The sequence below is a fragment of the Arachis hypogaea genome, chromosome 13 (genome assembly GCF_003086295.3).
Source record: "Arachis hypogaea cultivar Tifrunner chromosome 13, arahy.Tifrunner.gnm2.J5K5, whole genome shotgun sequence".
NCBI classification, from domain to species: domain Eukaryota; kingdom Viridiplantae; phylum Streptophyta; class Magnoliopsida; order Fabales; family Fabaceae; genus Arachis; species Arachis hypogaea.
This window is the reverse complement of record NC_092048.1, coordinates 1,215,506-1,243,426: the sequence shown is the minus strand read 5'-3', so window position 1 is coordinate 1,243,426 and position 27,921 is coordinate 1,215,506. Positions and strand designations below refer to the sequence as shown.

Below are 27,921 nucleotides of genomic sequence, written 5' to 3'. Positions count from 1 at the left end.
TTTTTGAAAGAAATTTGACCATTTACTGGTAATATAACATTCCTCTGTCAACTTTACTTAAATAATTGTTTATCAAAGTCTCTGATAAGAAGATTATGTATTAACTATTAACACGCAGCACAAAAATATGCATATAGCTAAGCTGCTAAACAGTGTAAGCTTGGAGTATGATTTTGAAATGCCAAGAATAATCTCTCATAAACCTCATGGCTAAGGGTCAATCCTCATCTTCTGATCAGTGAGTTTATCTCTCTCTCTTTCTATACTACTGTTATTATTAATTCAATGTGATAATCAGGTTTAGTTATGTTTCTATTGCTAGCTTTATTTTATAGAATAGCAAAATGAACTTCTGATAGCAATAATTCTTTGATCTAGCTCTGAAATATTATGGCGTTGATAATAGGATACTAGAAATTAAGATAATAAAGAGGAAAATTGACATGCATAATATATAGATGTTAAAGTTATGATTTGAAGTGAGGAACTTGAACTTGTAAATCAATCAATGATGATAATTCTGTTGTTACTTTGCATCCTGATACCATGGAAAAGCTCAATTTTTTTCCGAGGGGATACTGTTCTGGTTAAGGTACGTAGGAACCTAGCATTTTTAGGTTATGGTAATGGAAGGAAGTTAGACGCTAAGAATGTGTTTTGATGAAATATATTTAGGGGAAGAAGAGAAAGGACACTGTTTGCATTGTTCTTGCTGATGATCAGTGCGAAGAGCCGAGAATTCGGATGAACAAAGTTGTAAGGTCTAATCTTAGGGTTAGGCTTGGAGATGTTGTCTCTGTTCATCAATGTTCTGATGTCAAGTATGGGAAGCGAGTTCACATCCTTCCCATTGATGATACTATCGAGGGTGTCACTGGCAACTTGTTTGATGCATATCTCAAGCGTAAGTCCAATGCTTGAAACCGTCGATTTTATGAAATTGGGGGAACTTAGAAACATGTGTCTTAGGGTTTGTACTACAAGATAGGTTAGATTTGTGTGGATGCAAAACTTTTTTCACTTATAATGAATTTCGAATGAATTGACTTATATTGTGTTTCTGTACTCTGTAGCATATTTTATGGAGTCGTACCGACCTGTGAGGAAAGGGGACTTGTTTCTTGTTAGAGGCGGAATGCGAAGTGTTGAATTCAAGGTGATAGAAACTGATCCTGGTGAATATTGTGTCGTGGCACCGGATACTGAAATCTTCTGCGAGGGAGAGCCGATTAAACGCGAGGATGAAGAGAGACTAAATGAAGTTGGCTATGATGATGTTGGGGGTGTTAGGAAGCAAATGGCTCAAATTCGTGAGCTCGTAGAACTTCCACTCAGGCATCCGCAACTCTTCAAATCGATCGGTGTTAAGCCCCCGAAAGGAATCTTGCTTTATGGACCGCCAGGTTCCGGGAAGACTCTGATTGCAAAAGCAGTTGCTAATGAGACAGGTGCGTTCTTCTTTTTGATCAATGGACCGGAAATCATGTCGAAGCTGGCTGGTGAAAGTGAAAGCAATCTGAGGAAGGCATTTGAAGAAGCCGAAAAGAATTCCCCTTCTATCATTTTTATTGATGAATTGGATTCAATTGCTCCAAAAAGAGAAAAGACACATGGTGAGGTAGAGAGGCGTATAGTATCGCAACTTTTGACTCTAATGGATGGCCTCAAGACCCGTTCGCATGTTATCGTGATCGGAGCAACAAATAGGCCCAACAGTATTGATCCTGCTTTGAGAAGGTTTGGAATGTTTGATCGCGAAATTGATATCGGTGTACCAGATGAAGTTGGAAGGTTGGAGGTTCTTAGAATTCATACTAAAAACATGAAGCTTTCTGATAATGTGAGATTCACAACCAATAATTCTTTATTTTCCCATATGACTTTCAAACATTACAATTAAAAATTAGTGGTTGTGTTTATTTCTAGATCATGCATTAAATATGATCCAGAGCATGCAAGAATTTCTCTGGTATATGTTATGCTTCACAATTCTAAATTATTTTGTTTTTTCAGGTTGATCTTGAAAGAGTTGCAAGGGACACTCATGGTTATGTAGGAGCAGATCTTGCTGCTCTATGCACAGAGGCTGCGCTGCAGTGTATAAGAGAGAAGATGGATGTGATTGACTTGGAAGATGAATCAATAGATGCTGAGATTCTGAATTCCATGGCTGTTACCAATGAGCACTTCCAAACTGCTTTGACTTCTTCGAACCCGTCTGCGTTGCGTGAAACAGTGAGTTCCCCCCGCTGAATTCTTAACAGGAATGATTCTAACTTCTAAGCATGATTTATCTTTCTTGGTTGCATAAACTTTGGAAAAGGAAGAACACTACTCTTGCAAATATATACTTCAATACATTTAGCATATTAAGGTTTTATTCCTTGCAATTCCTTGTATTGAGGAAGTTCTGTGATTATTTCAGTTGCAAATTTGAATGAAAATGTTGTGTTATTATTATGTTAACCTTTAATGTGGCAATTATTTACATGAACCATGACATGAATTGTTGTTATGTGGTAGGTTGTGGAGGTTCCAAATGTTTCCTGGGATGACATTGGAGGTCTAGAGAATGTTAAAAGGGAGCTTCAAGAGGTGCAAAAACTTGAAAGTTGAAACTTGATTCATATTCTAAATCTTAAATGTGTTGTATATTAGGTATTTTTTCAACAATTTATTGATATAAGAGATTTCTTTTGCTGCTTGTAGACGGTTCAATACCCGGTGGAACATCCTGAGAAGTTTGAGAAATTCGGCATGTCGCCTTCCAAAGGTGTTCTTTTCTATGGCCCTCCGGGCTGCGGCAAAACCCTGCTTGCAAAAGCTATTGCAAATGAATGCCAGGCTAACTTCATAAGTGTCAAGGGACCTGAGTTGCTTACTATGTGGTTTGGTGAAAGTGAGGCAAATGTTCGCGAGATATTCGACAAGGCCCGGCAGTCTGCACCATGTGTGCTTTTCTTTGATGAACTCGACTCTATTGCAACCCAGGTTCTAAAGATTCTACACATCAATTGATAAATCAAATTGAGGGTAAACCCACAGTCTCACACCTGACCAAAAACACCAGAGGATTACATTGTCCCGTGTGATTCAAGAATGACAAATTCGTCCCTTTCCATTCAAAAGATTGTGATGTATGAGTCCTCTAGTACATGTATGGACAAGGATTAATATGTCGTTTTTTAATGGTAGGAACAAACTTGTCTACTAAGGAAAGGAACGAATTGGTTACTTTCGAATACTGAGGGATTACCGGTTTTGGTGGAACGAGATTGGGAATATACTCTTAAACTAAACACAAATTGCCACTAATTATTTTTCTAAGGCTTTGACATTTCGGATCTGCAGCGAGGAGGTTCAAGAGGGGATTCCGGCGGTGCTGATAGAGTGTTGAACCAACTACTAACAGAGATGGATGGAATGTCTGTTAAGAAAACAGTGTTCATCATTGGAGCAACAAACAGACCTGACATTATAGACCCTGCATTGCTTCGACCAAGACGTCTTGACCAATTGATATACATTCCTTTACCGGATGAGAGTTCACGTCTCCAGATCTTCAAGGCGTGCTTGAGGAAGTCACCAATCTCGAAGGACGTCGATCTTTCGGCTCTTGCTCGTTATACACATGGATTTAGTGGTGCAGACATTACTGAGATTTGTCAAAGAGCTTGCAAGTATGCCATTAGAGAAGATATTGAGAAGGTATGACTAATTTAGCTGCTTTTTTTAAATACTAAGTTCTAAGCTCTTGATCTTAGATATGTCAATAAGTTTTCTGAAGTCCAAGTCATATATCTAGTGAAACAAATCTTTTAAATGATGGGGACGTCTTTTATGTGAAGTTGATAGTTGAAAATCGTTAGATGATTTGACTTGTTTGATTAAATTATCATCTAATTGTTCTCAATGATCTGTTTCACACGAGGACAACTGTATATGAGTTTCCACCCTTTTAAATATTATGGAATAATTATGAATATGCGATGTACTATGTTGCGAGCGAAGAGATCTTTTGCAGGTGAAAAAAAAAAGTGGCAGTTATCTCTTCTTTATTACTCTTTAGCCCTTGGTAGAAGCTCCAAAGATTGATCATTTATTTGAATGGTTGATGAAATCAATAGGACATTGAGATGGAGAGAAGAAAAATAGAGAGCCCTGAAGCCATGGAAGAAGATAATGAAGACACTGATGTAGTGGCTGAGATAAAACCATCACACTTTGAGGAGTCCATGAAGTTTGCTCGGAGGAGTGTCAGCGACGCCGACATCAGAAAATACCAACTGTTTGCTCAGACATTGCAACAGTCTCGCGGGTTCGGATTGGAGTTCCGGTTCGCAGATCGGACTACTGATACCACTTCTGCTGCTGGTGCCTCTGACCCTTTCTCATCTGCTACAGCTGAAGGAGATGATGATCTATATGGTTAAATGCTATATATACTATTTCATATAGTTTTTGGTTTTGTTGAGAGGGCCAACTTTTCTGTTTAATGTTGAAGGAGATAGAGCTAAGATTAATAACATAGTCAAATACCAAATGATATATCTATGTATGTATGTATATATATAATCTTGAATACATGAACAAATAGGTGACTTGTATGATCTTATCACATTATTAGAGAATAAGAATAGATCCTCAGTATTGAATTTTTTATGGAGAATGGGGAATGAGTATCATAGAGACATAAGCATATAATGGGATTTTATATTTACTATAATTTCTCCTCCCACATAGGATAAATTGATGTTCAGTGTATTGAAGATCAAGTTCATGTTCATGTTCGGTAGAGTCCAAAGCAGTATTCAGTTTCATATACTTTATATGTAATGGAGAATTGGATATTCTAGCTTTGTATATATTCTTTTTTTTTCTTCTATGCCCTTAATTCGACAGAAAAAAGAATTATTTTTATTTTTTTTGTACATCTGAGCTCTATTTAAAGATTTGTTATTAACTATTAGGTTGGTTCATCTTATACGGGGCAAAAATCGAATTATCGATATTTACGTGACCTGATTACTCAATCATCATAAATTGGTTATATATTCTCTCTTATTTGATAACATACAATAAATTAAAGTAGAGCTACATGGAAAATGGCTTAATCAAATTAAAGCCCTTTCTGGTAATTTTTTTGGACCTTCTTTATTTATTTAACACAAGTGAATAATAGTCTAATATACATGGAATACATTACTATGTGCAGGAATAATAATTAATTAATGTGTAATAATAATAATTCAAAAATAATTATGTAACAAGGCATGGGTTTGGTTCCATAGTTTTTGAGCTTCTAATTCATCATTTGCAAGTCTTGAGCACTTTCTCTCATTGCAATCTACAAAGTATTTTCCACTTATACCTTCTGTTTTTTTGGCTCAGAGCAACATAACAAGTAGTTGATGCACCCTGCCCATAAAACCATTCAAAATAAGTAAAAATAAAGGTAAAAACTCAGGTGCAGTCGACTTCACGTGAAGTTGATAGCTAAGAGCCGTTAGATAAAAATTTAGTCAAATCAGTTAAATTATCTAACGGCTCTCAGCTATCAACTTCACGTGAAGTCGACTGTACCTGAGTTTCCACCTAAAATAAAATAAAAAAATTATATTAGGAAATAATGCTCTATATATTCTTATGATGACATTGAATGCATTTATATTTTTACTTAATATTTTCTCAAAAATAGTTATATTGTTTATTGTGCTTGCTATTTCATGGAAGATGAAAATAAAAAAATAAACATCACGTTTATTATTTAAACATAAGAATTGTTAAGAACAAGATGTTTTGCTTATTACAAATACAAACCTGTGATGTCGATTTAAGTAACTTTGATGCAATGAAAAATATTGAATCTGCATATGAAAGTTGAACATACTCTTAATTAGTAATTATTTCAGCCTTTAACTAATAAAAGAAAGTTAATTAATTATTAACCTAATGAGACTTTGGATTCACCCGTTAATAAGCCTTGATGACCTCTAATAATTCCTGTCTTAACAACCTGGATGCACTGCATTAATAGTTACTCTTGCATTCCTTGCCTGAAAGTATATTACAATTTCCGTTAAATTTTTATCGTTAAAAAAGGTAGATATATATAAAAAATTAACTACTAAATTAGTTATTATTTCTTTATGTATAAAACTATAAATATATATGTTATTTTATACACTTTTAATTTGTATTTTATAGCCAATGAGTAATAGCTCAAATGTCATAGTCTCCCCATACTGAATTAAGAGGTTACGGGTTCGAGTCTCCTATCTTTGGTAAAAAATAAAAAATTTATATTTTATATTTTAACATATATTTTATATGACGGATTAATTTAATAGTTGATTTTTGATACATACGTAGTATAGTTAATTATTATATTATAGGTTTAATTACTCTATTGGTTTCTATAATTTCATCAAATTTTTAATTAGATCATTATACTTTTTTTTTCAATTAGGTCCCTATATTACTTTTAATTTTATAATTAGGTCATTTTCATGTCAAAAAAACGTTAAAATTAACCGAATTTTTTTCTAAAGAAATATGTGATTAAATATCTAGTTAGATTCTTAATTGTGGATACTTTCAATTTACGAAGAAATATTCAGTTAATTCTAATATTTTTTATACTAAAAATGACTTAATTACAAAATTAAAAACAGTATAAAAACCTAATTAAAAAAAATATAAAGACCTAATTAAAAATTTAGTCTAATTATAGTAACCAACGTAATAATTATATTATATACATATATAAGATTAGAGCATTATTTTATATAATAAAGTTTTGGGCTATCTAAATAATTAACCTTGAGTTGCCTAGCTATTTCCTTTGCATGTAGAATATTGGCCAATTTTGACCGAGCATATGCCCTTGTGCCATTATAGCTGCAATTGTATAACCAAAAAAAATTAAAAAAAAAATGATAAGTATAAAAATTAAACTTAATTAAATTTTTATTTTATTATAGTTTTTGGAGAGAATTAATTTAATTAATAATTAAGTAAGTGGTTTCTGTATGTACTTTGTTCCTTTGATTATGTCATTGAAATGAAAGGCATCTCTATTCTTCACCCAGCTATGGATCACAGAAGAAACGTTTATGATTCTTCCTTCAATGCCACTCTTCTCTGCTGTTTCTATCATTTTCTCTAATAGAATTTCGGTCAACAAAAAATGTCCTGAAAATTAAACAAAATAGATCTTCAATTTTAGTAACATAATTAAATATAATTAATTACTATTAAAAATATGAAAAATACCTATATTTATTATTTAATACATTATTAAAGCCAATTCAGAACTATTAAATTAAAGCTACATATGATGAAAAATATTACCAGACAAATGTTTACATAGATTTAAGAGTGATTTTTGAAAAAGGGAACGGGTTAACTAAATAAATAAATAAAGGTGCCTATGTAATTTGTGGCAAATGTCATTTCAATCTTCTCTTGAGAGAATTCAAGATTTTGAGAGAATACTCCAGCATTATTTCTGCTAAATTAATTCATTATAACAATGATTGTTTCATTTCCATTTTCTTTCAAAGTGAATATATATATATATATTAAATTAAAAAATAAAATAACAAATAAATTTTTAATAATTTATATTTCGAACAGATTAGTTACTAAAGAAAAAAATAATCAAAAAAGTTCTTCAAAATAACAAATCTATATAAATTAGTTTAAATTAAAAGTTTTTATCCTAATTATAGAGGCTAATTTTAAGATAATATGTCCATATCTATTATTATAAAGGATTTTATTGGTATTTTTAAAAAAAAATTAATCTGTCGGAATAATAAATTCTCAGAGATTTATTTGTCATTTTACTCTAAATTAAATTAAAGACTTACATGAGAATATTAAGGGGAAGGTCCAAAGCTATAAAGTGGGAGCAAAATGAGTGTATAGAAGCAAAGGAGCTAAGATTAATTTCCAAAATCACAACCTTAGCATTTGGAATCTCTAAGTTCTTGCTTCAATTAGATTTTGATTTAATCTAATTTCATAAATTTATTATGTTAATAGTCAATTAAAACTCATAAGAGAGTGTTATGATGTCACTTAACATGCCACATTAGTAAATTTTGACACCTATCAATAAAAAAAAAATGACAAAAAAACTAACATGACTAATTTAAAATCTTTAAAAGATGAATTTGATTAAAAAAAATTTTCGAAAACTAATTTAAAGAACAAGTAATCTTCTAAGGACTAATTTAATTTTTTTCTTCTTTTATGATAACCTTTTCTTCTTTTATTTATGCTACTCTACTTATTTTGGGTTAGGCATATGCAAATCATTACTATACATTGAGAATCTAAATATTTAACAAGTCATAGAGTCAAACAAGACATTAAAATTTTAATTTGTGAATTGGAGGAGGAGGCTTCCTAAGCTTGGTTGCTTGTTCAAAGGAATAAGCAATTTCAATGAGCTTAGGCTCTGATCCTTTCAACCCTCCAAAACATATTCCAAATGGTGCACCCTTTTCATATCCTGCTGGAACCATTACTCCTGGGTAACCTCCAATAGCAAGTATGCTACTAAAGCTTGAAAATGGTGCCACCACGGCATCTAGTTTATTTCTTTTCATTAGTTTCTCAAACCCATTCTTGGATAATCTTGTCATATTTAATAATGCTCCATTTAGTTGTTTCCCAATTCCACTTGTCTTCTGAGCTTCCAGCATGAGATCTTGGCCATACTCATCAATCTTCTCCTGCCATTTCCATACCATTGTTTGTTAAGTTGGTATTCATTGTTCCCACTGTGCAAAATACAAAGGAAAAAAGGACTTCTCAAATTACTCACCAGTTTTGAGTGTTTCTTGTTGAAAGCTATCACATTGGCCAAGCTTCTTACCGGTGAAGCAACCAAGTCTTTGAGGTATGCATTCAAGGCTAGTTTGAATTCAATATCCAGTGCAATGGATTCACTTTGGTCGTAACTGAGTTCATTTATGTTATCCATATTCAAATTATCAACTAAAACTGCACCTCTTTGCCTGAGTTTCAATGAATTATATTAGAAATACTAACATTCATTAGAAGCAATAGTTGGGACAAATATAAATAGCAATTTGATTACCTTAAGGTGCTCATGTGAAGCTGAAAAGTTTCTTGCAGAAAAGCATCATCCCCAGAATTAAAGAATACTCTCACCACTCCTAGTCTCTTTCCTCTTAGTCCATCTTTCCTTAGAAATTGAGCATAACCACCTTTGGGGACAAATTTTGATGCTTCAATTGTTGCCTTATCATTAATATCGATGCCTGCAATGGTTTCAAGAACATAGGCAGCATCTGATACAGTCCTACAAATTGGCCTGCACCAGCCCACAAAATTTTGCACATTAATTCTTTTATCCAAGAGAAAATGGAGAGGAGCACTGTGATGTACTTACCCAACTGTGTCTTGTCTTGGGCTAATTGGGACAACTCCAGCTCTACTAGTGAGACCAACTGTTGGCTTGATCCCCACCACTGAGTTATAACTTGAAGGGCATAAAATGGAGCCATCAGTCTCAGTACCAATGGACACTGTCACCATATTTGTTGCCACCGATATTGCTGATCCGCTACTTGATCCACAGGGATCATCCCCTGTGTATGGATTCTGCAATTCACAAATGCCATTAAAAATATACTCACTAAGCTAAGTTCACTAGCCTTTCAGTTGGATGATAACTTGCAATCACAGAAAATAGCATATTCTTATGTTTTCATAATACACCAAAATAATAAGCAATCAATCTTTGGTCTATGCATTCCCATGTTTATACTACATAGTTTGGGGCTACATGTACATGAAAATTAAGTCACTAGCATATTATGATGCAGAAAAATGTAACATAAATCACCTTTCCTTGCCCACCTCTTGCACTCCAACCACTAGGTGCATTACTTGACCTGTAATGTGACCACTCACTGAGACTGGCTTTTCCTAATATGACAGCCCCGGCTTTCCTTAACCTAGTAACTACACCAGCATCTCTAGGCACCACAGACCCCAGAAGTGCATAAGACCCTGCAGTAGTGTTCAGTTTATCCTTAGTTGCAATGTTATCCTTAACCAAAATGGGTATTCCATGCAAAGCAGAAAAAGGGCCTTGTGGCTTAGTCTTTCTCTCTTGGTCAGCATTGTCAGCTTGGGTTAGTGCATCTGGATTCACCTCCAATACCCCTCTGAGAACCGGATTCAGGCTTTGGATTCGTTTGAGGTAGAACTCAACCAGTTTCCTAGAGCTTAACTGGTTTCTTTGGAAAGCAAGTTGGAGATCATGCACGGTTGCTTCCTCAATTGAGAACTGCTCCTTGCTAAAGGTAGCTACTGGTAGCACAGAAGACAGTGTTACCAAAAGGATAAGAAAAATGAATTGCAAGAAAGAGGATGCATACACTGATGTGGAAGCCATTAAGACAAGAAAATATCTTCAGGTGACTGCACTATTGTATCAGTATGCTTGGGATGAGTTGCATTATAACTGTGGAAGAGTGGAGGACAAAGAGCAATTAAAAGGTGGGTCACAGGCTGCGATGTTGAATCCAAAAACTAATAGTCTTCCAGATCATCTACACTTTCATCGCATACATTCTTTTGCCGACAGTATGTGCAACATGTGTTGGTCCCACATATGAAGTGGATATTATATATAAAGTCGCTATTAACATTCTGTGCTAACACCGGTACTAGAAACTAGAAAGACTCAGTCCACATAAACCTTATTATTTTAATGAACTTAGTACTTGTTTTCAGTGTCATTAAAAAAGATTTTTTTTATAATATATTTAACAAATTTTTAATAATAAAAATAAAAATACTATTTTTTAAAAAAAAACTATCATATACATCTTTTTTTTAAAAATATTTTTAAATAATAAATAAACAAAAAAAATACTTTTATCTTATTTTATTCAAATATAATTGATAGATGAAAAAATTTTTTTACATGAAATATCCAAATATAAAATTACTTTTAATTTTACAAAAGATCTTTTCAAAAAATATCATTAAAATTTTTTTTTCGAGAATGGCGCCCAAACAAATCCTTATGTTTCGGATAAATCACTTAAATAATTGAATTGAAATCAAATTTACATGAATCTTCTGAAATGAGAAGAGTTACATACTTAGCCTATTTTAATGTAAATTGAATTCACTTACGTCAATTTAGCCATGTATATGTAAATCGAATTTAATACATTTGATTTAGGGATTTGATAGTAAATCGAATTAAAAAAACTCTATTTAGTGATGATGCTAGTAATTCAACCTTACTAGAATCGATTTACTAGGTATGAGAATGCACTAAAGTAAATCAAATGGAATGACTTCAATTTAAGCATGGAAATATTATAGGGTAAATTAACTCCACTTAATTTGATTTACCCTTAACCAACAACATTATTAAATCGAATTACCTCTGACCTCTGTATACAAATAAGATGTTGAATCCACATAAGAGTGACACTCAAAATGGCTACAGGAGATAACTTTCTAGTTTTTGTGCACTACAAAGGCACAATTAAAAAAAATACAATCAAAAATTAAGTTTACTGATAAAGATCCGTTGAACGTCTTTATCAGACCTTCTATAAGCTTGGTTGATGAATTCGAATTACTAAAAGTGAAAATCATGGCTACAATTCGAAATTATTGGTTTCGATTTACAATAGATAGAGCCAAAATAGTAGTAAATTGAACCCATTCCATTCGATTTATATCAATTCATAGTAGTTTGAATTTGATTAATTCGATTTACTACTAAAATGTCTAAATCGACCTAGCTTAATTCGATTACATAAAAATGTATCTCAGGATATGCACGTAACGTTATTCACTTTAGGGGATCCATGTAATTTTGTGATCCAATTCAATTATTCAAGTGATTTGCAATTATGTTTCACTATATATATGATCATCATCCATTCAGCTTTCAGCCTTTAATTCTTTAATTACTTTCGAAGTGCTTTGTTTGGGTCTAAATGTAGTTGAAGTAAACCCCTGATTATCTTTTCAGTTATTGGATTATGTTACATGTCACAAACCATATCATTGTATTGATTTTATTAATGGTCACACAATACAGATCATTGTTTAATGTTAAACCTTTTACTTATGAATTGGAGGAGGCTTCCTAATCTTAGTTGATTGCTCAAAGGAATAAGCAATTTCAATAAGCTTTGGCTCTGATCCTTTCAGCCCTCCAAAGCATATTCCAAATGGCACACCCTCTTCATATCCTGCTGGAACAATTATTCCTGGGTAACCTCCAATAGCAAGTATTTTGCTAAATCTTGAAAAAGGTATCACCACAGCATCAAGTTTATTTGCTATCATTAATTTCTCAAATCCATCTTGGGATAATTTTTTTAGATTCAGTAATGCTTGATTGAGTGTTTCTCCAAAGCCATTTGTCTTCTCAGATTCCAACATGAGATCCTGATCATACTCATCAAGATTCTCCTGCCATTTCCACAAGATTGTTAAGTTGGTAAGATGGCAAAAAACAGAAAATAAAAAGGGTGACCTCCAAAAATGCTAACCTGTTCTGAGTGATTCTTGTTGTATTCTATCACATCGGCCAAGCTTCTCACCGGGGAAGCAACTAAGTCATTGAGGTATGCATTCAAGGCTAGTTTGAATTCAATCTCCAGAGCAATATCTTCACTTTGATCCATATTGATTTCGACGATGTTATCTATCTTCAAATTGTCAACCAAAAGGGCACCTCTTTGCCTGAGTTTTATGCAAGTACAAGAGACTTGTTACAGTTCAAGTAACTAAGGCTTTGAAGTAGATGATAGTTTCCAATACCTTAAGGTTTCTAGGTGTAGCTGAAAAGTTTTGTGCATAAAAGTACCATTTCCAAAATTGTAATATGATCTCACTACTCCTAGTCTCTTCCCGCTTAGTCCATCTTCCCTCAGAAATTGAGAATAGCCACCTTCTGGGACATACTTTGATGCTTCAATTGTTGCCTCATCGTTAGTGTCAATGCCTACAACGGTTTCAAGAACACAGGCAGCATCCGATACAGTCCTGCAAATTGGTCTGCTCTAGCCAACACAATGTTAGGGTAATGTCTCAAGACAGAAATATAAGGATACTGGTAGATACAAACCTATTTGGAGAAGACAACAAAGACAGAAACAAACAAAATCTATTAGGCTGGAAACAATTTGCATCCAGAAACTTGGGTCAGAGGGACATGAACAAAGATGAAAAGCCTCTACTTTTCCTATCCTACAACACTTGCCAAACACAAAGTTATAACTAGGGAATGAGAACCTGCAACAGGCTTTTGATATAAGAGAAATGGAGGCACTGTGACTGTGATATACTTACCCAACTGTGTCTTGTCTGGGGCTGATTGGGATAACCCCAGCTCTACTAGTGAGACCAACTGTTGGCTTGATCCCCACCACTGAGTTATAACCTGAAGGGCATAAAATGGAGCCATTAGTCTCAGTGCCAAGGGACACTGTCACCATATTCGCCGCTACTGATATTGCTGATCCGCTACTAGACCCACAGGGATCACCCTTGCTGTATGGATTCTACAACATACAGAACATGGCCATTCAGCCAATCTCACTAGTCATTAATTTCAGTTAGATAACTACTTGCAATCACATAAATTAGCACTTACAGCATCAAGTTCACTCCAATACAAACAAACTGTACAAAACCTACTGACACCAGAACATTTGATACACAATAAGAACATTAATAAATGATACAAGATTATGATAAGTTTAAATTACCTTTCCTTGTCCACCTCTGGCACACCAACCACTGGGTGCATTATTGGACCTGAAATTTGACCACTCGCTAAGGGTGGCTTTTCCTAATATGATAGCCCCAGCTTTCCTTAACCTGGTGACTACACCAGCATCTCTAGGCACCACAGACCCCAACAATGCATAAGACCCTGCGGTGGTGTTCAACTTATCCTTAGTTGCAATGTTATCCTTCAATAAAATGGGTATTCCATGCAAAGCAGAGAAAGACCCATGTGGCTTATCCTTTCTCTCTTGGTCAGCTATGTTAGCCTGGGCTACTGCATCGGGATTCACCTCCAGCACAGCTTTGAGGTCTGTGTTAAGTGTTTGGATTCGCTCTAAGTAGAACTCCACGAGTTCCTTAGAACTTAACTGGTTTCTTTGGAAAGCAAGTTGGAGATCACGCACAGTTGCCTCCTCAATTGAGAAGCCCTGCTCGGTAGAGGTAGTTGGTAGCATTTCCCCCCGGAGAATTTGCAATTGCAGCCTTCACGAAAGAAAAGTCAACGCTCTCCCGACAGGATTCTGACAGCCAGTGTTTGTTCTCTTGACTCATTCTAGTTTTATTGTCTTTATAGTATCTGACGTGTGTATATATATATATAATCCACTATTTTTTATATCATATTGAGTTTCACAACTAAATATCTTGTGGTGGATAACTAAGATTGTATATTAGGCTTTGGTGCAAGGTAGGGGGACATAGGGAGTTACACTCATTTGTACTGAGTAAAAATCATATTAACAATTAAATACAAACCTAGTAAAAGATTACAGTTATAAGCAAACTTATTAATCTATATGTTACATCTGTCATAACCAGAGAACCAAGATTGTTCTGCTAGTTTTGCAAGGTCGCTGTCCTCTTCATTACAGAATGGCTCAAATTGTTGAATTACACCATGATTACCAGTTGGTTCTCTTTCTTTCTTAGGCAAACGTGCTTCGGCAAGCAGTTCTTGGAGTGCGGTTATCTCCTTCTCATGTTTATTCTTCAATTTATCAACTTGTTTGTAGGCCTTTGCAGCTTCCTGCTCAGCATCCATAGCCCGCTTCTGGAAATTACCAGAGTTTGGTTCAAAAGAACAAAAAAAATTGTGACTCATATTGAAGTTCTATATTAAACGTCATCAATGCAATGCATATTTTGTTATTAAACATACATACATATTTGATTCTTTACTCACCTGTGCAGTAATGACACCTTCCTCTGCTTCTTTAAGCTGCACAAGCACTTCACTTGCAGCTTGAACTGCTTCACTGGTATCCTTCAATTGGGCTCGAAGGCCTCTATTTTCATCCCTTAAGATTTTCATTTCCTTTTCTTTTTCAGCTTTTAATGCTGTAATTTCAGCAGCTAGGGCATTTATGAACTTAGACTCTGGACCTCTTACCCCTGCTCTGGAAGCTGCTTTCTTGACATCGTCTATTCCATCCTGGATCTTTCTATGCCTTTCAAGCAATTCTACATGTTGCTCTTCCAGATCTGCATATTGCTCTAGAAGTCGTGCATGGCCTTCTATAGCTGTTTGCATTGCTTGATTCAGTTCCCTAACACACTTCCTCTCAGCATCTAGTTCCTGCTTCCTCTTTACAGCCAGTGACCTGTTAGCTTCAAGCTCAGCACTCAGTTCTTTGGTAAGTGAAATCCACTTTCTCTCGGCATCGGCCCATTGACTTCTTTCATGTTCAAGTTTTTCTTTGGCACTGTCCTTAGTAAATACTGGATTTTCACTTTCCCAGTCACCACCCTCTGTTGAATCTGGAATGGCAGTGAGATTTGCTGCCAAACTAGGTTCAGATGAATGAGTCAATTGCAATGGCAGATATTGCTTTCTTGCTGATGTGGCTGAGGAGTCTACATAAAATTGAAGCTGGTTTCTTAGACTTTGTATCTCCTCCATCAACACTTCCTTCTCCCCCAATTTGTAGAAATTCTGGTACTCTTCTATCTCATCTTGTACTCTTTTTAATTCTATCTTCATCTCCAAAACTTCTGGATGATGTTCATAATTCTCCTTTAAAAGCTGTCGAATGTTTAAAGTAGGGTAAGTCCTGAATATAAGCATCAAAACGTGCCACCATAAAACAGAAACCGTAAAAGAACATATTTCTACCTTGTGTTCATGCCTGAGGGAAATCAGCTCTTCATCCAAAAACTCCTCAGCGGGTAAAACACCATCAATAAGACTCTCAAGGCGAAGAATCTTTTCTTCCTTTGTCTGTGCAATTATGGCGTTGCATTCCCTCTCATGCTTGTATTGTTGCAACTACAAGTATAAATGAAAAAATTTCACAATAAGATGGCAAAACAATGGCTACAGATGGTCCTTAATAAACAAGCTGTAACCTACTAAATGATTGAGCTGCATTATCTCAGAAGTCTGCTTCGCACAAAACTCTTCCAGCGCCATTTCTCTCCTTATAGATCCAGCCAAAACCTTCTCTATTGCCTGTATCATCACAGTAAGAAATTATAATCAATAGAGTGAATTCAAGCTAATTGGGCAAAATTAAGCTGCAGCTCTTATACTCACTTTTAGAATTTTCTTCTTCTTCGGCTTATCTGCTGACTCAGGGCAACCAACAGGCACCAGCTGCATGTTTGAACCTTCATCTATCTCAGTGACATCATGCTGCACTATGCTTTTACAGTTATTGCAGTCAAACACAACAGAATCTTCTTCTCTAGCATTATTGTCGAGAAAAGTCTGCACTCCCACGTCAACTTTGTTAGCTTGACATATTAGCTTGGATCCCCTGTGTTTGAATGAGAGCTGCAACGATGACTGCCTCAAAGCTGAACTATGATGCTGGCTACCAATAACATCAAGACCAATGCTTGCAGCTAAATTTTCATTTTTAGTAAGGAAATTTGGAGCTTCCTGGCCAGAAAAGCCCGTACACAATTTCTGATCAACAATTTGTGTGTCTAACTCACTTTCACCTTGAAGAATATTATTAGAAGGAGACAGCCTTAACGAAGTCTTCAGACTTTTCCTGCTACTGGTAATTGTTGGTGAAACACTGGGAGTTGGGGATTTGAGGTTAGGGGGTGAATTGCATTGGGCTACACCAGGGTTAGATAGGGACTCACAATTCATTGAAGCCCTAGGATTAGGAGAATCAACAGATGCATTGGGGGCTGACAGGGCAGCAGAACCTCCATCAGTATTGTGGAGAGTTACCAAATGGTCATCAACTCCATGCTCAACAATCTCCATCACCTCATCACCATCATCATCAACATGACGTAGTGATTGTGGGCGGCTAAGGCTAGACTGCAATAAATTCAAACTTCTTTGGATCCAAGCTGTTGAATGGCCTCTACTTCCATCACTTGGACTGTAACCATTTGCTTTAATTTGATGCAGCTCATCCTTTTGATTTCTTACACTTATTAAATTGTTCAAAAAAATTTCATGTTCTGAGAAAAACAAAATGATTGAGTACAGTGGAAGAGATATATACCCTGAGTTGGCGTATCACTTTCCGTAAGTGGTTCACATCATCATGCATAACTTCATTAACAACTGCTTTATTCTTGATAGCTTTGGCACGTTGTGCAAATCTCAGAGTACTGAAAGTTTCATTCCTACAACTGAAATCCTGAGTCATGTCAAGATATAAAGATTTCATAAAGATCAAACACAAAAAGAATTCAAATCAGCAGTGGTTTACATCTACCTTTGTGCTGGGGAAATAGCACAAACCATTGTTAATTTTGCATTTCCTCCAAGGGAATCCTGCAATAAAAATGTCAACTTGGAATCTCTATATGGTATATGTCGCTGCTTTCCTGTCTGAGAAACTTCAGCTAGAATGTTTATCAAATTCCTGAAGTACAACTTAACATCAGTAACTATTTTGAATGTTGAGAAAAAAAAACTGTAATTGTGTAGTCAGGAAAGTACTAATAAGATGAATACTATGTATTTCCAGCAGAATCTACTCTAGTATATACAAGGAAATCCTTGATTCCTAATGGTTCCCACATCTTTGCTCTAACAATGCTAACATTGAAGGTAGTGAAAGGAAATTCTATTATGTCAACTATATGAGCCGCAATCATTAAGGTAGTAAATGGTAGATTGCAAACGCGAACAAGTGAAAGAGAACAAGTAGCAGTGATGCAAAATGTTGAGATGAGTGAAAAAATCAAGAAGAAAGGGTAGCACGGATTGTGAGAAGGTGAGCAAAAGGAATTGTGCAACTTGGCTTGTTATGGGAGGAGAAGAGCACAAAGTCTCCTGTGAGAAAAAGGAATCAAATGGAAGTCCAATTGCAAAAGTAGAATAGAAGATTTTACTCTAAATGGCTCTATTGGGGAAAAGCCTACGCATATGATATGGCTAAATTCACTTTGCCTTCTATGAAAATCTTTAATGTTGTGATGGCAAGAGGTATTTTCTATGAATACTTATTAAACCATTTGTGATTCTGCTTCAATTCCTGTATAAAGTCTATGTCAAACAAATACTTATTAAACCATACCCAAGCTGTGAAAGTGATCTATTAATATTGCCAGCTTCCTTCAAACGCTCTCCGGCAGCACCCGTTAATTTTTGTCGCTCAGACCCAGCTAAATCAACAAGGTTGATTCTACTTGTTTTAAATCTGCTTATACCATCTGCAGAGCTCTGCAAAGTGCAAATATGAATTTACTTTAATAGCTCATTTATCGACGGTTCTCTTCTAAAAGAGGAAAGCTTCCCATATTTCAACAAAAAGAAAAAATCAACATTACTATATTTCATTCCAAGTTTCTAATATGTGACATCTTTTCTTTGAAAAACTAATCTATCTTAGAATCTGAATCTTGTAGCTATGGACAAATAGAGGAAAGAGAGCATCACCTTACATCGAGACTCAACAACACAAGTAAAAACAGTGTGAGAGCGAGAACTCTCAGAATTTATACTAGTTGCACCTACTCTTCTGTTTGACAGTCCCTGCATGATGAAATGCAAATTCTCGAGGTTATGGGCTTTAGATAGGGAGGTAAAGAAAGGAAGCAAGGATAAAGACTCTGAAAACTACAAAATATATATAGCTGGTTGAAACTTCTGAGTAGAGTTTATTAAATAGAGTTTTTTTTTTATAAAGGCACTGAAGAAAATAATTTAATTTTCCATGAATTATGGAATAAATGAATGTTGTTTTCCATTCAGTTATTCATGCTTCAGAGCGTCAAAAGTTAACCTCATGAAGAATTTTAGTTTTAAAATCAAACATTATGATACTCAAAATGAGGTAACACAAGGTAAAAAGATTTATCTTCATTTCCTATGAATCCAAGAAGTATGGCAAAGTGCACCTTAATTAAAAGCTGAGTCACATCCTTCATAGAACAGGCAGGCTCTTCTGTAAGATTTTCAACATAGACGCCAGATTTGACATCTTCTCTGATCTGGACAAAAAAGACATGACCCATTCTAGTATAAACAATTCTAACATGAAGTAGTGGAACTAGAAATATAAGATATAAACTTTACCTGTAGGTTTCTTTGATTTGGATCTAATAGATCTGTTATTTGTTCATTGTATATCTGCAAAGCAAATTTGTGTGTCAAATTGACTACATCACAAGGTTTAGCAGGAAGGAAGATAGAAAAAATAATATCCAGTCATCCAATTCTACCTCAATAAAAGAACAGCGGCACTGATACTTGAGTTGCTGGTCAGAATGCTTAGTTTGCTCCTGTGAAGGAAACACAACAACAAACATCAGACAGAGTCATACATTCAACACAGGATTCTTAATAGCAAGCAAAACTTAAAGCTCACTTTGTCTATGCGGGCAAAAAGTCTCTCAAATACACGTGGCGTAAGGCCTCTCTGATCATTTGTTATATTGTCTTCTGACAAAGAATTGGGAGGTCCCCAGATTGTATACGTCTTTCCACTTCCCGTCTAAAAACACATGAAATTAACTTAATCACTAGTAATGATAATAATAACAATTTACAACATAAGGGGAAAAGAAAAATGTTATTGGGAGAATGGAAATGAACCTGCCCATATGCGAATACAGAACTATTGAATCCTGCCAAGCAATTCTCCACAAGAGGCGCCCCGACAAGCTCAAAAATGTCTAGCTGGAAAATGAAATGATAAATTGGAATTAAACAGCTGAGGATAACTTGTGATGACTAAACACACATATCATTAGTTCAATTCTATAAATGGAAGGTCATACCTGAGTAGCGTTAGTGTCAGCAACAGAATCAAATGTGAAATTCTGACCGTTGATGAACAATGAATCATTGGAAATCTTCTTAACCGCAGAAGAATCCACTTCCTCCTTGTCGTGGCGCAGAGGTCTCATCCTCACAACCACCTACAAAACGAAAAATAGGAAGTAAATTAAAAAAAAAAAAAAAGAAGATCTTCATTTCTCCAGCAACACTTCAGCCCCCCTACTTTCTATTCAATGTCGTTTGAGAGAGAAAACGTGATACCTTGACCCCAGAATCGAAATTGGCGGGGACTGAGTTGTCAGTAAGAGGGACATCAAGGGCGAGCTTGCGCTTGAGAGGGTTTGAAGAGGGAGGCCTCGGAGGCAAGAGGCTTTTGAATCGGGCATTGTGGTGTTCGGGAGGAGGATCATTCTCCTTGGTGGATCTGTTCCTGCGAGATGGCCTGGGTTTTTTGGCGGTTGAGGAAGGTGAAGGTGAAGGAGAAGGGAACTCTGCGGGAGTAGGAGTGTGTGTCTCCCGCAAGATTGCATTTCTTGGCAGCATGAAGTGCTTCATCGCTGCACTGTAATGGATTCTAGAGAGAGAAAGTAGAGAGAGAGAGTATAGGGTTAGGGTTTGGATTAGATTGGGGTAAGAAGACAACAGAGAAAGAAAGGAAAGAGAGGGAGACCGAGACGAACGCAACTAGCCGTTGGGATTTGAATGTTGGCTGGCACGTGTGAATTGCGTGACGATTGACGAGAGAGAGAGAGAGGCTAAAGAAGAAAGATTTTTTAGTTAATGAAATAGCCATATATCAATAAAGAAAATTAATATATGAGTAACCCAACCCGATACTTGTCCATTTTTACGAAGGATAAAGCGATTTTTGTCTAAAAAAAGGGAGACTTGAATCCTCAACCTTTTTATTTTTGGATAATTTTAGATTTATCTATCGGTAATTCATTATTAGTGTAACGCTAGGGGTGTCCGCGGATCGGATTGGATCGGATATGGCCAAAAATTCGATCCGATCCGCACAATTTCCATCGGATCGGATCGAATATGATATCCGCACTTTTTAGTGCCGGATCCGATCCGATCCGATCCGCACATTTGCGGATCGGATCGGATATCGGATATATCCGCATAATTAAACCTTCTCTTTTTAATCATATTTCTATGTAAAAGAATTCGATAAAAATATTTCTTTCATACTTTTAAACTTATTTATTCCTAAAATATTTTTAATCAAACTCTCTCTAAATAGCAAAAATAAAATAATACAATATATGAATAATAATTACTAACTAAAACATACAAACAAGTAAATACAATACCAAAAATATATATTTATTTATTTTTTAATTATTATAGTGCGGATCCGCGGATCGGATCGTATCCGCAATTTTCGGATCGGATGCGGATATTTACCGCGGATCTGCGGATACGATCCGATCCATGGACACCCCTATGTAACGCTGTATTTTGGTCACTTTCAAAGCGTTATTATTGGATTTTTTTGTCGGTAAATCCGACAGTAATCTTGCCTTAAATTTGAACCGCGAACCCTCTCTCTCTCTCTCTCTCTCTCTCTCTCTCTCTCTCTCTCTCTCTCTCTCTCTCTCTCTCTCTCTCACACACACACACACTCAAAACAGCATCTGGCAGCCGCTCCGGTAACATCGGCCACCACCAACTGCGTCCAAAGATTGCGTGAACTTGGTTAGGTGCTCCTTGTGATGCGTTGGTTGTTCTGTCGTCATTTTCGTCCTCCGGCTGCTGCTGTCGACGTCGTTGCTCCCTTAATCGCTGACTTGTGTCTCTCCTCCCTCCTCTAGGTAGGTTGCCCTTATCTCTCTTTCTATTCCATCCCCATTTTTACTTCATTTTAAATAAAAAGTTCCTAACTCTTTTTTGAACCCTAACCCTAAACCCTAATTTATGGTGTATGCCTATATTTCCGTTTTATTTTGATTTTGTTCTATTTTTATTAGATTTTAGGATTTGTTTTGATTTTGTTCTTTTTTTTTTGTTTATTCTGATTTCAATTTTAGGATTTATTCTGGGTTCATTATTTTATTTTAATTTTAAAATTTGTAATTTTTGAATTCATTATTTTCTTTGTGATTTTTTTCTGATTTATTCTTAATTTTTTCTGTTTTTTATTTTTGTTATGATTTTTAGTTTGATCTTTGATTTTTGGTTGAGATATTTTGTTACGTTTTCATTTTGCAAATTTGAGTTTAGAGAACAATACAAAAAAGAGCACCCAAATAACAAATTTGTTGCAGCTGTGAGTGTTTATTTATATAGAATATTGTTCAGTAGTTGTTTTAAAAATTTTAAATTATTTTTCAAATTATTTTTAACTTGTTTGAATTTTAACTTCTTTTGTTGTTGCGAACTCAAAACAATTAGGTTAGCAAGGCTGGTGGTGGCAGGTAAAAATTAATTACTTGATTTTAACTGTTTTATAATTGATGATTGATTTTTGCTATTATTTTCATAATTATGGTATAACTTTATGCTTTGTCTTTCATGGTCATGTATGAGACTTTAAACAGTCATCTAAGTTTAGTTTCAATTTTGGGGTAAAATTAAAATCTTTTTTGTATTACAATCGAATTTGAATGAAAAATAAGCTAATATAGATGCTATGACCTCTTGTTTTACATGTTTCTTTTAAATTGTTTCTAAAGAAAAACAATTGCAAGTGAAATTAAATTTCTGCTTTGAAAAAATTGTTCTATCTTTTCTATATTTGAAATTTTAGTATAGATTCTATTCAGTGATTAGATTACACTCTTATTTGATTATACATAAAACCTTTATGTATAAAGTATTTGGTATAATCAATTACCTTTTGTAACTGATTCAATTACCTTTATGTAGTCGTTTTTTTGTATAGATCCGTCGAGACAAGAAGCTTGTTATGGGTACGATAAAGACTCTAGTGTTTCAAGGGTAAAACACCTAAGGGAGATCGGAGATCGAACTGATTGGGTTTTACATGAATACCGACTTTAAGATAAGGACCTTGCTGATAAGAGTGTTCATTAAGTAACTACCTATTTCTCGTTCATGAAAATTAAGTGTATTTCTACTTTGTTGAGACTACAAAAATATATGTTGAAATATATGCTGCTAATTATTGTTATCTGTTAGTATCTGTACTTTTCTACGCATATCGGGATAACTAGGAATCTAAGATTATTGTTATTTATATTGTTATCGTCTTATGTTTTACTAGAAGTTATGCTCTTAGCTGATAAGCATATTTTAATACATGAGGATTAACAAATTTTTTAAAAAATTTGAAATCTAAGTTTATTGTTGGATAAATCTACCAGTAATTATTAATTTAATTATTAATTGATAATATATTACTGTCGAATTTACTAGGAGAAAAATTGACGGTAAAAATTACCAACGAAAATTTTTTGACAATAATTAGCGGCAGATAAAAAAATTCGCTGATAAATAATTACCAGCGAGATTTATACCGTCGAATTTATTTCGACAGTAAACATTACCGATGAATTTTTGTGATAAACCCACCGGTAAATCCAATAGTATTTAGCATTTTTTTTTAGTGTCTTCTTCTCTTCTCAATGTCAGAAACTACAGTACAATAACCAAAAACTACAATACAACAAAAACTACAGCCAAAACCGCAAGGGATTAGATTGAAAACGTTGGGCCTGAGATTGGGATGAGTGACCAAGCTTCCAATCACGGAAGACATGTCAGAATGGGAGTCGTTGGCTCCTCCATCAATGTCGGAAGACATGCTCAGACAGGGGTAACAACATGGAGGTGCAATGGTAATAAGCTTGGAAGGAAGCTAAGGATAAGTAAGGTAGGGAGAAGGAGGTGGCTCCGACAGTACTGGGTGGCGCCAGATGTGGTTTCCATGGAGTTGGCAGAGATGACGGCCGGTGGCAAAGTTTGAAAAAAAATTAGGGGGCAACAAAAAATTTAACATAAAAACTATATAATGACATTCATATTTAAATAAAATTTATAAATAAAATTTTGAGTTTATCTATTTTGTGCCCTAAGGGCATATGCTAAGATTACAAGAGAAAGTTTTTATTAAAAATACAAAAAATTAAAATTTTAATGTATTTATTTTGTATTTATTAAATAAAAAATTTAAATTTTTTTACTAATTAAAAACTTATCATGTGTGCTAGCTAAACCCTAATTATTTATAAATAATTTTAAAATAATACTCTTTGAATATTGAGTGACTTCAGATTTTCAATAATTAAATCAAAATAAAAAGTTTTAACCATTTTTTTAAAATAAATAACTAAATTATCATTAAAAAAATTTTAATTAGTTAGTTTTCTACAATAGCTTTTAAATACTTAATTTATTGTTATTATTTTCTATGGAGGTCATTTGTTTTTTTGTTCTCTAGGAAATGATATTGAGTGTGTGTAAAAGTTTTGTTAGTATTCAATTAAATAGTTATTATTATTTATTTGAAATAAAAAAAATATATTCAGTATATAAAAAAACAGTGATGTAACATATGAGATCATCGAATAAAAGATTGGTAGAAAATGTAACGAGTGTATATAAGTATAAGTGATAGTTACTCTTTCGCAATTATAGTATATGTTGAATGAAAAAAGTGAGAATTAAATATAGGATGCCTGAGTTTATAAGAAAAACTCTAGCCATCAATTGATAAACTAATCACAGCAAATACATACCTAGTACTAATAATTTTATAAAAAGTTGGGGCTATGATTCCATTGCTAATGCAAAAATTAACCCGAGATCAGATGACGATTTTGTCATGATATAGAAGAGGAGGACAATGCCTATGTTATATGGTGAGGAGATGAGAGAGAAAGAGAGTGAATGAGAGAAAGTAAAAGAGAAGAAAAAAAGAAGAAATAAAAGGAGATAGAGCTACGCAGTGGTGGTTGGCCAACAACTTTGATAGAACAGACAAAAGTAAAACGATGGTGAGTGAGTTAAAGAGTGAGCAAAAGAGAAAACATGAAAAAAAAAGAGTAATATTTTAAATAAGTCTTTAAAAATTTGACGGTCTTATAGATTTGTCTTTCAGAAAAATTAACTAGGTTTTAGGTCTCTAAGATTATTAGATATATGTCATATAGGTCTCCAAGCTAAGTTGAACCGGTTAATATGACATTCTCTCTTCTACGTGGAGGTTGTAGGTGTAACGTGTTAGGTAAAGCAACACGTGTCATGCTCAGGACAAATTAGTTCTTGGACACGTGGCTAAAACGAAGTCGTTTTGGGACAACGCCAAATGACGCCGTTTTGAGGGGACAAATTCGTCCCCACCTTTATTCCCCAGTTCTCGAAATTTTGACATTCTAAAGTCAAACGTATCATTTTCCTTTCTCTTTGTAAAATTACAAGTATCCCAAACCCTCACCTAAATTTTACGACCTAACCCTCCATATTCTTCACCCCATTAACATTTATCCAAGTTCTTAATGGTGCTTTAACAGTGTATATAGGGACTGCTTGGTGGTGGTGTCTCGTGCATATTGTCATTGTTCGAGATAAGTTAAGTTAGTTTTTACTGTATTAAATTGGCAGTAAAGAGTGTAGTATGATGAACATGCATGTGATGTATGTTTAGGGTAGATCAAAGACAGTTTGTTGTAGGTGTAGCTTAAGTGAGAGTTGTGAAGTGGTTACAGAAAGATATTTGATAATAACAAAAACAATGTAGGTATTTGAATTTTTTATTCTATTATGATGTTGTTGTATTGTGTTGGTTGTTTGGTTAACTTGTGACAGAGTTTTATTTTTTGGTATTTAAATGAGTAAAGACATAGTACCTATATTTCACCGTAGTGAAAGTTTTGTTAGAAACAATAAAGGGGTACTTGTGTACATTAATGGAGAAGTAAAAAAATTTCTCCCAATGGACATTGACTTGATCTGTTTCTTTGACCTATGGACATTTTTCTTGGACTTGGTTACCATGACCACAAGGCAATGTATTAGTATGATCCTATTTCTGCTAACTTGGAATATCGTATTCACCCAATTAATAAAGATAAAGAGATCAAAGTTCTGCAAAAGAACAAGATGCTAAATGAGGATATTGACGAATTCTAATTGTTTGACTGTAATTATACTTGAGATATGTCATTTCATGTGCTTGGGATTGCATATTTTGACATACTTTAGATAATTTCATCATGATTTGATTTTAATTATGGTTCTAGTTGCTTAATTCGAGGGGACCAATTTGACGTATATACTATAAATTCAGGGACCTTTTTGACTTATAACAAAAATTTTAGGGGACCTATTTGACTTTAGAATGTCGAAATTTCGAGAACTGAAAAATAAAGGTGAGGACAAATCTGTCCCCTCAAAACAACGTTGTTTGGCGTTGTCCCAAAACGATGTCGTTTTAGCCACGTGTCCAGGGACTAATCTGTTCTGAGCGTGACACGTGTTTCTTTACCTCACATGTCACACCTACAACCTCTACGTAGATGAGAGAGTGTTGTCTTAACCAATTCAACCTGGCTTGGGGACCTATATGGCATATATCTAGTAATCTTGGGGACGCAGGACCAAATTAATTTTTTTTAGGGGACAAATTTATCGGACTGCTAAATCTTTGAGACCTATTTAGGGTATTACTCGAAAAAAATGTGAGAAAAAATTAAAAATTGAAAATTTTTAAATTGAAACAAAAATAAAATAGATGAGACAATGTCATTTTTGTTTACCTACCACATAAATTGTTTTGATAAAAGTATTTTTATAGTAATAAAAATAGGTTATTTTGTTAGTATCAGACTATTTTAAAGTGTTTTTGGTGATTAATCTTAAATATTCAAAACTATTAAAAAAATATTAATTATTTATATTAATAAATGTTACTCGGTTAGTATTTACAAATATTAAATGATTGATACTTTTTCTTGTATTTGCCGCATTTTTTATTATTTCTTATTATAGTCTAGCATTTTTTGTCTAAAGGCTATGTTTGATTGATATATGGATTGAGACAAAGACATAAAAATATAGATACTAAAGACATAAATATAATAAAACACAATTTTTTCAATTTGTTTGATAACTATATACACAAACAAAACAATAAAATATAATGTTAGTATTGTCCTCAGTATCGTGAAATCATCATCATTATCACAACTTCTTCTCTATCACTACCAGCACCATTTTCCTACCATCATTTATAACCCTTAAACTAATCAACAAATTCAATTAGACAAAATTCATCATAAGATCTAACAAATATTAATTAAAATTTAAATAAATAAAAAATTAAATAAACAATTAAAAAAAAGTAGAGAACCTAAATGCAATAGACATAGCGAAAATGAATCTAAAAGTAGAAAAAGGTGATTGCATGGAAAAGAGGCAGATTCAGAAAAAGAAAGGAAAAAAAATCGATCCGAAAACTAGCAACGCCAAAAATGATAACAATCGCAACTTGAAGCAGAGGCAATGACAGATCTAGAAACAAGGGCAAACATAATGGTGAATAGCGATGACCAGGGACGGACCCACATATAACAAAGAGGGGGCATTTGTTCCGACAAAATTTTTAAAAAAATACTAATACTTATATATTTGATCCTTATTATATTATATTTGTCCTAAAATAAAATATAAATGATTTTCTTGTATTTTATGTTAAATTTTTTTGTGAAACTTAACATATAATCAAGGTTCTGAAAATCGAACCGATCATCGAACCGCTCTAATTACTAGTTCACTGATTTACTGATCTAACCGGTTCAACTGTGGTCCAACCAAAAAATTCGTTTTATAATAAAATAATAAATAAATTATAGATAAACATACATCAAAAGAACAAAAAATGTTTCTCATTCTATAGCAATTACACTCATTAACAAAAACCACATCAGAAGAACACAAAATGGAGT

General features: G+C 34.2%; 4 protein-coding genes and 1 pseudogene across 6 annotated transcripts; 1 reads left to right on the top strand and 4 right to left on the bottom strand.

Moving 5' to 3' along the window:
* Positions 1–59: 59 nt before the first annotated feature.
* LOC112736276 (cell division cycle protein 48 homolog) lies at positions 60–4,883 on the top strand. Of its 3 annotated transcripts, XM_025785656.3 has the most exons (9): positions 94–238; positions 556–592; positions 676–904; positions 1,074–1,840; positions 2,014–2,235; positions 2,524–2,595; positions 2,710–2,991; positions 3,352–3,708; positions 4,128–4,883. In XM_025785656.3, exons 1-9 carry the CDS (start codon positions 207–209, stop codon positions 4,431–4,433), a joined length of 2,304 nt encoding a protein of 767 aa, XP_025641441.1. In that variant the 5' UTR covers positions 94–206; the 3' UTR covers positions 4,434–4,883. The 3 variants fall into 3 exon arrangements, with proteins under 3 accessions (XP_025641443.1, XP_072069108.1, XP_025641441.1); XM_072213007.1 differs by lacking the exon at positions 556–592 and having other exon boundaries at positions 87–238; XM_025785658.3 differs by lacking the exons at positions 556–592; positions 676–904 and having other exon boundaries at positions 60–238.
* Positions 4,884–5,218: 335 nt separating this feature from the next.
* LOC112736128 (short-chain dehydrogenase TIC 32 B, chloroplastic-like) lies at positions 5,219–7,198 on the bottom strand (annotated as a pseudogene).
* Positions 7,199–8,313: 1,115 nt separating this feature from the next.
* Positions 8,314–10,593, bottom strand: LOC112736277 (probable amidase At4g34880). Its single transcript, XM_025785659.3, has 5 exons — positions 9,884–10,593; positions 9,428–9,639; positions 9,113–9,349; positions 8,837–9,029; positions 8,314–8,744 (listed from the first exon to the last, which is right to left on the bottom strand). Exons 1-5 carry the CDS (start codon positions 10,436–10,438, stop codon positions 8,379–8,381), a joined length of 1,563 nt encoding a protein of 520 aa, XP_025641444.1. The 5' UTR covers positions 10,439–10,593; the 3' UTR covers positions 8,314–8,378.
* A 1,468-nt stretch (positions 10,594–12,061) lies between these two features.
* On the bottom strand, positions 12,062–14,492 carry LOC112736278 (probable amidase At4g34880). Its single transcript, XM_025785660.3, has 5 exons — positions 13,791–14,492; positions 13,372–13,583; positions 12,841–13,077; positions 12,570–12,762; positions 12,062–12,489 (listed from the first exon to the last, which is right to left on the bottom strand). The coding sequence occupies exons 1-5, from the start codon at positions 14,265–14,267 to the stop codon at positions 12,136–12,138; spliced, it is 1,473 nt and encodes a 490-aa protein (XP_025641445.1). The 5' UTR covers positions 14,268–14,492; the 3' UTR covers positions 12,062–12,135.
* LOC112736275 (kinesin-like protein KIN-12A) lies at positions 14,458–20,787 on the bottom strand. Its single transcript, XM_025785655.3, has 16 exons — positions 20,270–20,787; positions 20,008–20,148; positions 19,823–19,906; positions 19,596–19,721; positions 19,450–19,509; positions 19,304–19,357; positions 19,126–19,218; positions 18,665–18,760; positions 18,303–18,448; positions 17,496–17,645; positions 17,280–17,409; positions 16,346–17,188; positions 16,163–16,261; positions 15,926–16,078; positions 14,996–15,835; positions 14,458–14,863 (listed from the first exon to the last, which is right to left on the bottom strand). The coding sequence occupies exons 1-16, from the start codon at positions 20,561–20,563 to the stop codon at positions 14,606–14,608; spliced, it is 3,567 nt and encodes a 1,188-aa protein (XP_025641440.1). The 5' UTR covers positions 20,564–20,787; the 3' UTR covers positions 14,458–14,605.
* Positions 20,788–27,921: the final 7,134 nt, after the last annotated feature.

Bases quoted from the DNA above. Each gene is read 5' to 3' on its own strand.
- LOC112736276 (XM_025785656.3), top strand. From the start codon at position 207: ATGGCTAAGGGTCAATCCTCATCTTCTGATCA. The intron at 905-1,073 runs GTAAGTCCAATG...TGTACTCTGTAG, and splicing joins GTTTGATGCATATCTCAAGC to CATATTTTATGGAGTCGTAC. The intron at 2,992-3,351 runs GTTCTAAAGATT...TCGGATCTGCAG, and splicing joins TCGACTCTATTGCAACCCAG to CGAGGAGGTTCAAGAGGGGA.
- LOC112736277 (XM_025785659.3), bottom strand. From the start codon at position 10,438: ATGGCTTCCACATCAGTGTATGCATCCTCTTTCTTGCAATTCATTTTT. The intron at 9,350-9,427 runs GTAAGTACATCA...GGGCTGGTGCAG, and splicing joins CCAAGACAAGACACAGTTGG to GCCAATTTGTAGGACTGTAT. The intron at 9,030-9,112 runs GTAATCAAATTG...ATTGAAACTCAG, and splicing joins CTTCACATGAGCACCTTAAG to GCAAAGAGGTGCAGTTTTAG.
- LOC112736278 (XM_025785660.3), bottom strand. From the start codon at position 14,267: ATGCTACCAACTACCTCTACCGAGCAGGGCTTCTCAATTGAGGAGGCA. The intron at 13,078-13,371 runs GTAAGTATATCA...TGGCTAGAGCAG, and splicing joins CCCAGACAAGACACAGTTGG to ACCAATTTGCAGGACTGTAT. The intron at 12,763-12,840 runs GTATTGGAAACT...CATAAAACTCAG, and splicing joins CTACACCTAGAAACCTTAAG to GCAAAGAGGTGCCCTTTTGG.
- LOC112736275 (XM_025785655.3), bottom strand. From the start codon at position 20,563: ATGAAGCACTTCATGCTGCCAAGAAATGCAATCTTGCGGGAGACACAC. The intron at 19,219-19,303 runs GTAAAGTTTATA...TTTTTTGTCCAG, and splicing joins CAAATCAAAGAAACCTACAG to ATCAGAGAAGATGTCAAATC. The intron at 18,449-18,664 runs GTGATGCTCTCT...TGCACTTTGCAG, and splicing joins TTGTTGAGTCTCGATGTAAG to AGCTCTGCAGATGGTATAAG.